Source organism: Hemiscyllium ocellatum, chromosome 4, assembly GCF_020745735.1.
Source record: "Hemiscyllium ocellatum isolate sHemOce1 chromosome 4, sHemOce1.pat.X.cur, whole genome shotgun sequence".
Classification (NCBI taxonomy): domain Eukaryota; kingdom Metazoa; phylum Chordata; class Chondrichthyes; order Orectolobiformes; family Hemiscylliidae; genus Hemiscyllium; species Hemiscyllium ocellatum.
In genome coordinates this window covers 87,493,368-87,509,271 of record NC_083404.1, presented here as the reverse complement: position 1 = coordinate 87,509,271, position 15,904 = coordinate 87,493,368, and the positions used below count along the sequence as shown (strand labels likewise).

Sequence of the window (15,904 nt, the reverse complement as noted above, 5' to 3'; positions counted from 1 at the left end):
CTTCCTGTCTCATCCACCAATTAATGTCCGCGAGGGCATTCATTTCCACCATCCTCCAACAACTGATATTCAACCAGTGATGGGTGGGACAGTCTCTATGAGGGAATCCAAAAAAGTATTTTATCAATTTTATTTATGGGCTCAAAGATTTAGGCTTCACAGTGTTCCTGTGAAGCATCTTAGGATGTCTTATTAAAAGCAGAAAACAAATACAATTAGTAATTTTTATTTTGTTCTGCAATGCCTAACCTAGAAATATTTGATGTGATATCCAAAATGGAAAGCATTTGAACCTCTGAAGTTCAGTGGATATGGAAGAGGTACTTCATGGGGTATTTACAAAGCTGAACCATCATCTAGTTGTTAGACATGGTTTCAATCTGTCTGGGATTTCCTGGGTAATTATTCAGCTATGCAAATCATTTCTCTCCCAAGTGTCGGACCCTAATTAAATGTTGAAGACCTTTGTACAGTATTCTGGGAGGTGCAGAATTGCCCAATGGATGTTTTAACGTCCTATGCAATTCCCATAGAGTCAGCACACAAACTTGGAGAATGGTCCCAATGTGTAACTTTGTAGCATGTCCAGTTTCCAACTATCCAGAGATCAGAAAATCAAGGCCTATATTTAGCTTTACAGATTTGCAGACACTTTGTTGTAAACCACTGTTAGAAGTTCTTACAGAGCATTTAAGTGATGCTGTGGATCAGACCAAAAGCATATATGTTCGTTCATCAAAGAATACATATCTGAACCTTTTTGCTTGATAGCTTTTGACTTCCTTGTCATGCATTTCAAAAGTTTGCAATTATTCCTTTAATTTTGCTTTATTCCATGTCTTAACTGTTGCAGGTCAACAGGAAATAAAAATCCCAGCAAGGAAAAAGGAATAATCACAGTAGGAGGTCCCTGCTATGTATTCTATTGCTCTCTATCATTTCAGCTTGAGAAACAAGAAACCTGCAAGCAAAGAAGCAATTCTCTAAATAAATATATTCTGCCATTAATAGAGTGCTTTATTTGTCTTTCCTACCTGTCTGATTCTGATATATTATGAACATTCCAAAGGACACAAGAGTCATCTATGACAAGTATAAATGGCCACACACACTGTCGTTTGACGCCCATCTCTTCTTGACGGTTTCGTTCCAATTCCAAATTGTGATATGAAAGTTCTTTGATTAGAAAGTGGGCAGCACCTAAAGAGGCCAGAATTTAAACAATGAATTACACAATTTGCTAATCTAATATTCTGAATAATTGTAGAAAAAGGATTGTTAAGATTGCTATTGTTCAAAGCATTATATTAAGTGGAAAAAAAATAATAATTAACCATCACTACAAATTGTAGCTGTACTCTTCTCTCATTTCAAATTAATGGAGTACGATTACTGTTAAGTGATCTGCAATAGATTAATGTTTCTCCTTGACATAAAAAGGGCATTTTCTTTATTTAACTGCTGGCATTCGGGGTGGGGAGACGGTCAGGAGAGGAGGTGGAGGAGGAGGGGAGAAAAATAGGATATAGTTCGATTGGGACAAACCTTGGGGAAGTGGGCTTTCATGTTTGCCACCCAAAAGAACCATTTTAAGCTGAAGCTGGAGTCAGACATTTTTGGGACTGAACTTGCAGCCAGATTGGGCATAGTTCAGAAATTAGCCCTGCAGATAGTATGCCAACCAAGGTCATTAACACCTTAATTTTACAGTTGCTTTACACTTTCCCACACGAAGACGGGCCAATTTGGGTGCAGCAATGACAATGGTAGCCTGATTACTAAATCTATTTATTATCAAAGAATTCAAAAAGGTCGCGGGAGAATGCCTATGATTTGAAATTCCCTTTCTTGATGGCTGCTGCTAGTCAAGCTGGATGGATTCTGATGGGTCCTCCAGCTTGGGAGTTCACCGATCATCATTAATTGGATGGGAGCCTGTCTCCATTCTAATTAAATGGAGCTCTCCTATGAAAGTTGCAATGTGGTTGCATCATCCCATCCTTAACCCAACTCCTCTAGGGGTGGATTCAAGACCCAGAAGCAATTCTGAACTTGGTTTTGCATCCCTTGAGGAAAACACCAGTTCTTGAATTGAGCTTGAGTCTCCCTCAACTTATGCACCAATACTGGCATGGTTCTGAAATATTTTATGAAGTCCTCCTTCCTGACCTAACAGACAAATTGCTTGAGTGTGTGTTCACAAAGTTGGCTGTGGAATCGAAAGGCTCACTCTCACTAGTTCCTGTGGTCTTATTTTTAGACATTTGGACATGCCTTCTGGAATGGTGAAGCAAAACTTTATATTCTCTTGAGATTGTGCAGTTAGGACAACTTCAAAAGTACGAATGATCGATGGAGATGGTCCAAAATCACAACAAAATACAATGCTGCTTGCAGACTGAAACCAAAATTGAAGAAGTAAATAATTTTCAGGATTTGCTCAGAGCATTTAGAAGGGGGAGCTTAATCGGGTGGGAGGCACAATTCAGTTTCCCCAAGGCGGGTTGAAGTATGCTTTTAAATTCTGAAAACTTTTAAAGTGACTTTTCTGTCTTTATGGAAACCATTTTGCATTCAATTAACATATTATGAATACTCATTAATGCTGTAGCCCAGTAGAATTACAAGAGCAATCCTGCTAGCCAAAACGCTGGGAAACCAATGTGTTCGCACACCCAACTACACATATATATGAGGCATGTACCTGGTTGATTTCTTCCTCCAAACACCAGTTTTAAGTTATTTGGTTCCTTTAAAACCATGGTGGTTCTTTATAAAAACACTTCATGTTAGGAGTGTAGTCTCTCCATGACAATCAGCTCATGGGAACTCTCAGACATAATCAGTCTGGCTTGTTGCTGTTTAATACTTGCAGTTTTACAGGTGATGTCTGACCAGGCCAATAAGCCTACCCAAGCAAGGCAGCCACACTGGCCAATGCTAACAAACCCGACTGGAGCAGACAAACACAGTTAAACTCAAAAGGAGCTGAACTCAAAAACCTCAACATACGTCTGTAATGAGCTGAGAAAGTGTAATCTTTCAGGAAAACACAACCAGGTCTAGAGTGGAAGTTCCTCCCAGATTTACAACTACCCCGCACTTAATCTCAAAGAAGAAAATTCCACCCAATAAATCTCGTCTAATTGACAAGGGCATTGAGAGATTGCTATTGCCAATAAAAAAAAAACGTGGAAGAGATTCATATAATTTGCACAAGGACAAAGCTTTTAAAGAAGTGTTCCTTCTACTATAATTAAAAACAGGAAGTACTAGAGAAACTCAGCGTGTCTGGCAGTATCTGTAGAGAAAGAAACAGAGTTTCAAGTCCAGGATGACTGCCCTGCAATTCTGTCGTACTTGACAATGGACCAACCTGAAGCAAACAAAGAATAGACAAATGAGGGATTCTTTGATTTACAAACCGAATGCAAAAATCATCCTAATATCTTCATGCTTCTGTACTGTGTGTCAACTATATTATTTTTGTTTTCATGAGAAGATCTCATTAGTGAAAAAAATTCCAAACATACACATTCATAAATTGTCTAACTTGATTGTTAAAAATAAACAGGAGCAATATAAATAAACTGCCATGAAAACATACGGAATCAATCACATGAACCATATGCCAATTTTAAAATACAATGTCACAACTATTCAGTGAGAAAGACTTATGGACTCTGCAAACTTATCTACTTCAAAACACTTATAAATCATGTTATGCAGCATGTTACCAGTAAAATATGAAACACTTACTGCTCACTACAGCATAACCCTACAAATAAAGCAGACTTACTTACCCACCCCTGCATCATTGAACATGCCAGGTAGTACCAACATAATGTGATTGGGCCAATATTTTCGATAGAGAGGCATTTCAAACTCTTTGACCACCAGGACATGAAGGTGGTTTGCACCCTCTATGGCATGGTAGAGGTTCAGCAGGCCATGCTCGTGTCTCCCAGTAGTAGGTGTAAAGATAGGACTCTTCACTGACTTGGGATTCTGCTGAAACAAATCAAGTAAACTTTGCTAAATAAAAATATTTCTTTCAAATAGGAGTCTTTTTTCATATAATTAGGATAACCAAATGTCCCAACATTATGCATTTGAAATTGTCAAGTTGCTCATATTTATTAAGGTGATTAAGGGGCAGGAATGGTTGTTGGATGGTCCAAGGTTTAGATGTTTCAAAAGGAATGGGGGTGGGGAGGTAAAAGAGGTGGAGGAGTGGCACTGCTAATCAGGGATAGTATCACAGCCGCAGAAAGGGAGGTCGCCGAGGAAGGTTTGTCTACAGAGTCAGTATGGGTGGAAGTCAGAAACAGAAAAGGAGCAGTCACTTTATTGTGAATTTTCTACAGACACCCCCCAGTAGCAGAGACACAGAGGAGCAGATTGGGAGGCAGATATTGGAAAGGTGCAGAAGTAATAGGGTTATTGTCATGGGTGACTTTAACTTCCCCAATATTGATTGGAACCTGCTGAGTTCAAATATTTCGGATGGAGCAGGTTTTGTCAGATGTATCTAGGAAGAGTTCCTGACTCAATATGTAGATAGGCCGACTAGAGGAGATGCCAAATTCAATTTGGGGCTTGGCAACGAATCAGGCCAACTGTCAGATTTCTTGGTAGGACAGCATTTCGGTGATAGTGATCACACCACCCTGACCTTTATTATACTCATGGAAAGGGATAGGAGCAGGCAATATTAGAAAGTATTTAATTGAGGGAGGGGGAATTACAATGCTATTAGGCAGAAACTGCAGCACCTAAATTGGAAACAGATGTTCTCAGAGAAATGCATGACAGAAACGTGGAGGTTGTTTAGGCAGCATCTGCTGATAATGCTGGACAGGTTTGTTCCATTGAGGCAAGGAAGGGATAGTATGTTGAAAGACCCTTGGGTGACAAGGGATGTGGAACATCTAGTCAAGAGGAAGAAGGAAATTTACTTAAGGTTGAAGAGGCAAGGATCAGACAGGGCTCTGGAGGGTTACAAGGTAGCCAGGAAAGAACTGAATAATGGACTTAGGAGAGCTAGAATGGGGCATGAAAAAGCTTTCACAGGTAGGATTAAAGATAACTATAAGGCATTCTACACTTATATGAGGAATAAGAGGATGGCCAGAGTGAGGGTTGGGCCGATTAGGGATAATGGAGGGAACTTGCGCCTGAAGTTGGAAGAGGTAGGGGAGGTCCTTAATGAATACTTTGCTTCAGTATTCACTACAGAGAGGGACCTTGACATTTCTGAGGACAGTGAAAAGACTGATATGCTAGAACAGGTTGATGTTAAGAAGGGGGATGTGCTGAAAATTTTGCAAATCAAAAGGATAAATAGATCCCCTGTGTCAGACAGGATATACCCCAGGTTACTACAAGAAGCAAGGGAAGAGATTACTGCACCTTTGGCAATGATCTTTGTGTCCACACTGTCCACTGAAGTAGTGCAGATAATTGGAGGGTGGCAAATGTTATTTCCTTGCTCAAGAAAGGGAATAGGGATAATCCTGGGAATTATAGACCAATTATTCTTACGTCTGTGGTGGGTAAAGTAATTGAGAGGATTCTGAGAGACAAGATTTATGATTGGAAAACCAAAATTTGATTAGAGGTAGTCAGCATAGCTTTGAGAGGAGCAGGTCATGTCACACAAACCTTTTCGATTTCTTTGAGGAGGTGACAAAATACATTGATGAAGGTAGAGCAGTAGATGAGGTTTACATGGATTTTAGCAAAATGCTTGATAAGGTTCCCCATGTAGGCTCATTCAGAAAGTAAGGAAGTATGGGATACAGGGAAACCTGGCTGCCTGGATATAGAATTGGCTGGCCCATAGAAGACAGAGGGCGGTAGTAGATGGAAAGTACTCAGCCTGGAGCTTGGTGACCAGTGGTGTTCTGCAGGGATCGGATCTGGGACCTCTGCTCTTTGTTATTTTTATACATGACTTGGATGAGGAAAGAGTGGGTTAGTAAATTTGCCAGTGACACAAAGTTTGGTGAAGTGGTAGATAGTATGGAGGGCTGTTGTAAGTTGCAAGGGGACATTGACAGGATGCAGCACTGTCAATGTTTCTGAAGTGTGAAGTGATTCATTTTGGAAGGTTGAATATGAATTCAGAATATAGGATTAAAGGCAGGATTCTTGGCAGTCTGGGGAACAAAGGGATCTTGGGGTCCATGTCCATAGGTCCCTCAGAATAGCCACCCAAGTTGATAGGGTTGTCAAGAACGCATATGGTGTGGTGGCTTTCATTAGCAGGGAGATTGAGCTTAAAAGCCACAAGGTTATATTGCAGCTCTATAGAGCTCTGGTTAGACCATACTTGGAATACTGTATTCAATTCTGGTTGCCTCATTTTAGGAAGAATGTGGAAGCTTTAGAGAGAGTGCAGAAGAGACTTATCAGGATGCTACCTAGCCTGGAGGGCATGTCTAATGAAGAAAGGTTGAGGGACCTAGGGCTTTTCTCACTGGATCGAAAAAGGATGAGCGGTGTTTTGATATAAGTGTACAAGATGTTGAGAGGCATAGACAGAGTAGACACCCAGGGTTGAAATGGCTATCATGAGGGGGCATAATTTTAAGGTAATTGGAGGAAGGTTTATTCCTGAGAATCCATCCATAAGATGGATTCTTAGAACAGCTTGTGCTGGAGCCTACCAGGGAGAAGGCAATTCTGGATCTGGTGTTGTGCAACGAACCAGATTTGATCAGAGACCTCGAAGTAAAGGAGCCATTAGGAGGTAGTGACCACAATGCAATAAGCTTTAATCTGCAGTTTGAAAGGGAGAGGGTAGAATCGGAAGTGACAATATTTCAGTTGAATAAGGGAAACTATGGAGCTATGAGGGAGGAGCTGGCCAAAGTTCAATGGTGCAATACCCTAGCAGGGATGGCAGTGGAACAACAGTGGCAGGTATTTCTGGGTATAATGCAGAAGATGTAGGATCAGTTCATTCCAAAAGGGAAGAAAGATCCTAAGGGGAGGCAGGGGTGGCCGTGGCTGACGAGGGAAGTTAAGACCATAGAAAGACAAGAGGGAAAAGGAAAACACAGCAAAAATGAGTTGGAAATCGGAGGACTGGGAAGCTTTTAAAGAACAACAGAGGATAACTAAAAAGGAAATACACAAAGAAAAAATAAGGTACGAAAGTAAACTGGCCAAAAATATAAAGGAAGATAGTAAAGGCTTTTTTTAGGTATGTGAAAAGAAAAAAAAAATGGTTAAGACTAAAATTGGGCCCTTGAAGACAGAAATGGGTGAATTTATTACAGGGAACAAAGAAACGGCAGAAGAGTTGAATTGGTACTTTAGATCTGGCTTCACTGGGGCAGACACGAGCAATCTCCCAGATGTAATAGTGGCTGAAGGACCTGAACTGAAGGGAATTTATATTAGGCAGGAAATGGTGTTAGAGAGACTGTTAGGTCTGAAGGCTGATAAATCCCCGGGACCTGATGGTCTGCATCCCAGGGTACTGAAGGAAGTGGCTCTAGAAATCATGGATGCATTGGTGATCATTTTCCAGTGTTCAATAGATTCAGGATTAGTTCCTGTAGATTGGAGGGTAGCTAATGTTGTCCCACTTTTTAAGAAAGGAGGGAGAGAGAAACAAAGAATTATAGACGAGCTAGTCTAACCTCAGTGATGGGAAAAATGCTGGAGTCAATTATAAATGACAAAATTACAACACATCTGGATCGCAGTAACAGGATAGGTCAGAGTCAGCATGGATTTATGAAAGAGAAATCATGCTTGACTAATCTTCTGGAATTTCTTGAGGATGGACAAGGGAGATCCAGTGGATGTAGTATACCTGGACATTCAGAAAGCCTTTGATAAAGTCCCACATAGGAGGTTAGTGAGCAAAATTAGTGCACATGGTGTTAGGGGAAAAATACTGACATAGATTGAAAATTGGTTGGCTGACAGGAAACAAAGAGTAGTGATAAATGGCTCCCTTTTGGAATGGCAGGCAGTGACCAGTGGTGTGCCGCAGGGATCAGTGCTGGGACCGCAGCTTATTACAATGTACATTAATGATATAGATGAAGGTATTAAAAGTAATATTAGCAAATTTGCTGATGACACAAAGCTGGGTGGCAGGGTGAAATGTGAGGAGGATGTTAGGAGAATACAGGGTGACTTGGACAAGCTAGGTGAGTGGACGGATGCATGGCAGATGCAGTTTAATGTCGATGCAGGTACAGCAGGCAGTGAAGAAAGCTAATAGCATGCTGGCCTTCATAACAAGAGGAATTGATTACAAAAGCAAAGAGGTCCTTCTGCAGCTGTACAGGGCCCTGGTGAGACCACACCTGGAATACTGTGTGCAGTTTTAGTCTCCAAATTTGAGGAAAGACACTCTGGCTATTGAGGGAGTGCAGCGTAGGTTCACAAGGTCAATTCCCGGAATGGCAGGACTATCTTACGCTGAAAGATTGGAGCGACTGGACTTGTATATGTTTGAGTTTAGAAGGCTGAGAGGGGATCTGATTGAGACGTATAAGATTATTAAAGGATTGGACACTCTGGAGGCAGGAAGCATGTTTCTGCTGATAGGTGAGTCCCGAACCAGAAGACACAGTTTAAAAATAAGGGGTAGGCCACTTAGAACAGAGTTGAGGAGAAACGTCTTCACCAGAGAGTGGTGGGTGTATGGAATGCTCAGCCCCAGAAGGCTATGGAAGCCAAGTCTCTGGATACTTTCAAGAAAGAATTGGATAGAGCTCTTAAGGATAGTGGAATCAAGGGTTATGGGGACAAGGCAGGAACAGGATACTGATTGAGGATGATCAGCCATGATCATAATGAATGGTGGTGCTGGCTCGAAGGGCAGAATGCCTACTCCTGCACCTATTGTCTATTGTTTAGACAAGATGTCAGAGGTAGGTTCTTTACACAGAGAGTGGTGGGTGTGTGGAATGCACTGCCAGCAGTGATAGTAGAATCAGATACATTATGGACATTCAACCGATTCTTGGATAGGCAGTGTGGAAGATACTACAATGAAGAGTATGTAGGCTAGTCTGACCTTAAGAGTAGGACAAAAGGTTGGCACAACATTGAGGGTCGAAGGGCCTGTACTGTGCTGTACTGTTGTATGTTCTGTGACTTATAAGCAATAGTAGCTTTTCTCATATTAATTCTGCACATATTTTGCTCTGAAATCTAGAAGGCAGGAATGGAGTTCTGTAATAATCAAAAAACCCACATGAAAGAGTTTCTCTCAGTTACTACCAAATTTAGCAACAAGATCTGATTTGCATTTGTTGTATCAATTTTCAGGTTGCTGACAAGATAAAGCTTTGCACCAACTTGTAGACAAAGAAGCAAAAGGAGCAAAAGGCAAAAGAATTACCGAGGTCAGGGGTGCTCGAGGTTTCTCTCATGGGAACTGGAGATGAGGTTGTGCTGGGATGGGAATCCGGACAGGGGAGATCAACATGTGGAATAGTTGGAAGGTGCAGTCAGGAAGCATACAGGAGAGAGGGAGGGATTTTTGGAGAGGGGGTTTTAGGGTGGGGGTTGGTCAAAGGGAGATCACAATGATCAGCTTTTGGGGGGTTTGTAGCTTGAATGGAGATAGAATCGTTGGAGATTGGGGATCAGAACACTAGGATCGGAAGAGATGGGTGTAAGAAGCAGACTAGTTTGGTTGGCTGGGGACACACAATCTACACTAGGACCACAAATACGTCTGTAAAATGCACTTACCTGCTTGATCTGACAATCTTCAACTCCCTTAGCTGCCAAGCTCAATAAAGTAAATTGGCCAGGGTTAAATCTAAATGCAGGAGAATACTGACACACAATACCATTTCTCGCATTTAAGTACTTGCCTCCACTGAGCCTGAATGGGACAGTTTGGGTTCAAGATTTAATAAAAAAATTGTCTCCCACTCAATTTAAAGTTGCCTCCTTTTGGGAGTTCAAATGTTCATGTTTTTACAAAGTCCAATTCGAAGGTTCATTTTCACCTTCCAGCTCACACAATGCAAGAATTTGAGTGTGACTTTACATCAAATCTAAGAGAGTTGGTTGCAATCCAACAAGGTCATAAAAGATGTACATTGAATATGCCAAGAAATGCTTTTGATGTCTCTGGCTAACAGATAATAAACGCTCCTTATAATATGTGCTCACAATTTATTTCTGCCTCCACCATCGTGGCTTACCTCAAATATGACACAGGCCAACCGTCTGCCCCAAAAGATAGAACTTAAATTACAGACAGAAATACATGGGTATGGTAATACAAGGTCAGTGGTTAAGGGATGGCAAGCAGACAACTTGGATGGCATCAGCCTCCCTGACCACAATCTCCTCCATTGGCAGCACCAGAGAATCCCTCCTCCTCCAAAAACTAATAATTTCTGCTCCTATTGCTACCTGAACTTTTCTTTAATTAACAGATAAGACGCAACTTTTATTAAACCACAGTGACTACCTAAGAGCCATTACTTATTCTCTTTACCATTTAGAACGATTGGAACAACAGCAGATGCTTCAAGTCATAAAAATCATTCTTCAGAATCATTCAACAGTAATTCTTAAAAAGATAAAGCTTGATTAATAAATGTCAGTAATGCAATTACAAGCCAAAAGCTACATTTTGATACAATAATCCTGCTAAAGTTAGCTCAGTTGGTTGAATGGTTGGTTTGTGATGTAGAGTAATACCAACAGAGTAGGTTCAATTCCCATACCAGTTAAGGGTAACCATGAGGGCCCTGCCTTCTCAACCTTGCCCTTGCCTGAGCTGTAGTGACCCTCAGGTTATTCTCACCACCAGTCATCTCTTTTTTAAAACAAGAACAGCCTCCAGTTCCAATGAACTATTGTGACTTTCATTTTCTTCATGCATAAAGCTAGATTTGAACAGTTAAAAATTTACATGCCTCTTAACTTCAAAAGGACATGCAAGCACTGGACAGAATTCAAAGTAGAATGACAAAAATGATTCTATAGCTTCAGCACTAACTTCACATAACTCAACGGATCTTCACAAAGAAAACATAGTCTGGGAATATAGTTTAATTATTTAAAACACTGAGAAAAAGTACGAGTGTAAGTAAAAACATAAGGCAAGATGCCATCTTAATTTTATTTTTGAGCGGTTTCCTTTAAATCTTGGACAAATTCCAATGAAGAATTCAAAATGGGGAGTTCTGCCCAACCTAAATTTTTCAATCTAAACATTAAAACAGATCATATGGAACAGTGGACACACTTCAATATTTTTCAATATCAAAAGCAAATTAAGCCCAAAGGGGCTCCTACAGTTGCTGACCTTATCTGTGACAAGAGGCAGACGCATACTTTCCAGGTGTTTACCCTGTTGGCTGAAGACAAAATGCTGTTCCTTTGACTTTGGGATAATAAAGTGAAGCTGCACTTCCTCTCCCAACATGGAGGAACAAAATGTAAATGCATGCAGTGTAGAATCAGAAACCTGAAACACAATTAAATGATAGATTCAATCTCTCCTCCAATGAAGCTTTGTACTTATGTGCATAAAATTGGCAATATGAGATAAGATTTCAGTGAAATCGTACACAAACACACTCTATATCATTTGTGCTGAATAATATAAAGTGAGCTTCAACTTAATCATAGAAAATGATACAAAGGAACATTACAGATAAAACTAATTTTGAAAAACACAAAAGTAAGATGTGCAGTTAAAAGTAAAAAGCAAAAACATACAGAGATGGCATAGGTAGAAAAGCAAACAATATATTAAATGATGAACAATTGGGGCAGTTTGATGGCAAGAGGATGCACATCATAATTCAATGAACTTATTAAATTAACACTGTGGCATAAACTTTCCAAAGAATTGCTAGCAAGTTTAAAAGGAATGAACACAAAAATCAAGCAATGTAGCATGAAAGAAGAAGTGAATCAGAATCCCTAGTGTGGAAACAGACCCTTCAGCCCCATAAGTCCACACCGGCCCTCCAAAGAGTAACCCACCCAGGCACATTCCCCTACCTTATATTTATCCCTGATTAATGTACCCAACCTACACATCCCTGAACACTACAGGCAATTTAGCATGGCCAATTGTGGGAGGAAACCGGAGCACACGGAGAAAACCCACGCAGACATGGGGAGCATGTGCAAACTCCATATTGGCAATGGCCAAGGCTGGAATTGAACCTGGGTCCCTAGTGCTGTGAGGCAGCAGTGCTAACCACTGAGCCACCATGCCACCCTTTTTAGTCAAGCAATGATACTGGGTAAATTGTTGGGATTAAACCCGATAAGTCCCCAGGACCTAATGCTCTGCATCCCAGGGTACAGGATGAGGCCCTAGAAATAGCGGATGCATTGGAGATCATTTTCCAGTATTCTGTAGACTCTGGAAAAGTTCCAATGGACTGGAGGGTACCTAATGTAACTTTACTCTTTAAAAAAAGGAAGGAGAGAAAATTATAGAATCCCTACAATGTGGAAATAGGCTCATCGGCCCAACGCCCATACCAAAGAGTAACCCAACCAAACCCATTCCCCTACCCTATTATACTATATTTACCCCTGACTAATGCACTAACCTACACATCCCTAAACACTATGGGCAATTTAGCATGGCCAATTCACCTAACCTGCAGATCGTTGGATTGTGGGAGGAAACCAGAGCAAATCCACACAGACATGGGGAGAATGTGCAAACTCCACACAGACAGTCACTCGAGGCCGGAATTGAACCTGGGTCCCTGGCGCTGTGAAACAGCAATGCTAACCACTGAATTATAGGCCGGTTAGCCTAACATCAGTGCTGGGGAAAGTGCTGGAGTCAATCATCAAGGATGTAATAACTGAGCATTTGGAAAGCAGGAACAGGATTGGTTCTAGTCAGCATGGATTCATTTCAGGGAAATCATGCTTCACAATCCTTCTGGATTTTTTTGAGGATGTGGCCAGTAGAGTAGAAAATGGTGAATCTTTATCCGGACTTTCAAAAGGCTTTTGATAAGATTCTACACAACAGATTAGTAAGGAAAATTAAAGCTCATGGTATCAGAGGTAATGGATTGACACGGATAGCGAACTGGCTGGCAGACAGGAAGCCAGAGAGTTGGAATAAACGAGTTCTTTTCAGAGTGGCAAGCCGTGGTGAGTGATGTGCCATAGGGTTTGGTGCTGGAACCTCAGATGTCCGCAATATACATTCATGATTTGGACAAAGGCACTGAATGCCATATCTCCAAATTTGCATGTGACACTAAGCTGAGTGGCAGTGTGCGCTGTGAGGAGGATGCTAAAAGGCTGCAGGGTGACTTGGACAGACTGGCTGAGTGAGCAAATATTTGGCAAATTCAGTATAATGTGGATAATTGGGAGGTTATCCACTTTGATCACAAAAACAGGAAGGCAGTTTATTATCTGAATAGTTTAGGAAAAGGTAAGGCACAACGAGACCTAGGTGTCATGGTGAAACAGTCACTGACGGCTGGCATGCAGGTGCAGCAGGCAGTGAGGAAAGCTCATGGCATGCTTGCCTTCATAGCAAGGGGATTTGTGTATCGAAGTAAGGATGTCTTGTTGCAATTATACTGGGCCTTGATGAGGCCACATCTTGAGTATTGCGTGCAGTTTTGATCTCCTAGTCTGAAGAAGGACTTTCTTGCTATTGAGGGAGTCCAGCAAAGGTTCACTAACTGATTCCTGGGATGGCAGATCTCATAGAAACATAAAAATTCTGATGGGACTGGATGGGCTAGATCCGGGAAGAACGTTCCCAATGTTGGTGAAGTCCAGAAAAAGGGGCTGGAGTCTAAGGATAAGGTGTAAACCATTCAAAACTGAGATGAGGAAGAATTTCTTCACTCAAGAGTTGTAGATCTGTAGAATTATCTCCCACAACAAGTTGTTGGAGCCAGTTCAAAAGATATACTCAAGAGAGCTGTACATGGCCCTTGTGGCTATAGGGATCAACAGACTTGGGGACAGGGCTGGAATGGGAACTGAGATTGCATGATCAAACATGATCATATTGAATCGTGGTGCAGTCTTGAAGGGCTGAATGGCCTACTCCTGTACCTATTTTCTCTGTTTCTGTGTAAGAAAAATCAGCCATTCATAAGTATAAGGCATTGAAAATGACTGCAGAGAAAATCTTCCGAGTTGGTGAGAAAGGAGAAGACTGAAAGTTATGGCTGCCTATAAAATACTTTACAGGAAAGTGTACAATCATGGGAGCAACCTTGTTGTTGTAAATTTTAGATTAATAGAGGGATCCAATTAGAAGCAAGTTCAAAAGGAATGCTGAGATACCAAAATGGTTTGTCAAATTGTGAGTAATGGGGTTAATTTTTAAAAATTAATGAACGATGGGTGGGTGAGCAACTGCATTTTCTAATTTGTATAGCAACCTGTGGTAGCTGTCAAATGGAGAATGGAGGCAGTGTTGGACAGCAAATTAATGGTAATTCTTATACACATTTTACAATACCTTAATAATCTTATATTAATGCTAAGATAGTACTTTTAAAATCACGTGATTTATGCAATATTTATGATAGGCAAGATTTTAAGGACTTCAGCCATGAAGAGAGATGAATGTTGATATAACCTAGACGAACTCTTGCACATTCCCTAAAAGTTACACAGTGATGTAGGTAAAGTTGTACAATCAGCTGGTGAATTTTAATGACAGGCAAGTATTGTGTTCATTGATTTAAAAGAGGGAAGAAAATATTTTACTTAGGTTTTCATTTTGCTTACATTAAATAAAACAAGGAAAATGGTACAATGGAGAAACAATCAAAGGTCTATGAAGTTTGCAGATAACTGGATTGCAAGATTTAAAGGAACTAAATACCCAAATCCAGTTCTGACCTGCGTGGTTGGGTTGAAGTCTGTGTAATGATGGCAGTGCTCACAATGATGGAAGGTGTTATATGCAGCATACTTGGTTAGCATGATAGAGACAGTCTCTCGTTTTGCTGATCCTTCAGTTGGACTGCGTTCTTTACCACTTTCTGGAAAATATGGAATATCTCATTATCAGCTTTAAATACAAAAAATAAAACTGATTCATAGACGTATGAATGCAAGGAACATGGAGATATTTAAATCTCGTGATGAATAAATATAACACCATTATTTTGACCAAACTTAAATGAAATGAGATGAAGCATTAGGTACCAAGGAGGTAAAATTCCTCTGTGGACTATTTTAATGAAAGTGGTGATGGATTATTTTGCATGAGTTAAAGACTTTGTTAAAATACCAATTAGGCATTTCACTCTAATACTCTGTCCATTTGTTATAAATAGTGCGCAGAAAATTTCATTTATACATTTTTATCACGAAGGGCCTGTACTGCGCTGTATCCTTCTATGTTCTATCACAAGTAGACATGTTGCTATTCGTAAAAAAAACTTTGAAGGAACTGCATGCCAAAATAATTGATTCATTTGTAAAATATAAAGAAATTGAACATAGAAAATACAGCACAGTACAGGCCCTTCGGCCCTCGATGTTGCGCCGACCAAAGTCTACCTAACCTACACTAGCCCAATAACCTCCATATGCTTATCCAATGCCCGCTTAAATGACCATAAAGAGGGAGAGTTCACCACTGCTACTGGCAGGGCATTCCATGAACTCGCAACCCGCTGAGTAAAGAATCTACCCCTAACATCTGTCGTATACCTACCACCCCTTAATTTAAAGCTGTGTCCCCTAGTAACAGCTGACTCCATATAACTGAAAAAGGTTCTCAGTGTCCACCCTATCTAAACCCCTAATTCCATGTCTGTGAATCCATTGGTACATGAAACCAGATGTGACTCTAGCAGTGTACAACAATATTGTGGTGGAATGGAGAAGCTCTGTGACTGAACTAAATTCAGGCTGGTCTCATCCACACAATCCTGTG

General features: G+C 40.7%; 1 protein-coding gene across 1 annotated transcript in view; it reads right to left on the bottom strand.

Annotated features, from left to right (window-relative positions):
* greb1l (GREB1 like retinoic acid receptor coactivator) overlaps positions 1-15,904 on the bottom strand; it is a 135,827-nt gene that overhangs the window by 13,672 nt on the left and 106,251 nt on the right. Inside the window, exons 25-28 of the mRNA XM_060824035.1 lie at positions 14,860-14,990; positions 11,306-11,467; positions 3,804-4,008; positions 1,035-1,200 (exon numbers count right to left, since the gene is read on the bottom strand). Of these exons, the coding sequence (XP_060680018.1) occupies positions 1,035-1,200; positions 3,804-4,008; positions 11,306-11,467; positions 14,860-14,990 (664 nt within the window). The remainder of the gene's footprint in view (positions 1-1,034; positions 1,201-3,803; positions 4,009-11,305; positions 11,468-14,859; positions 14,991-15,904) is intronic.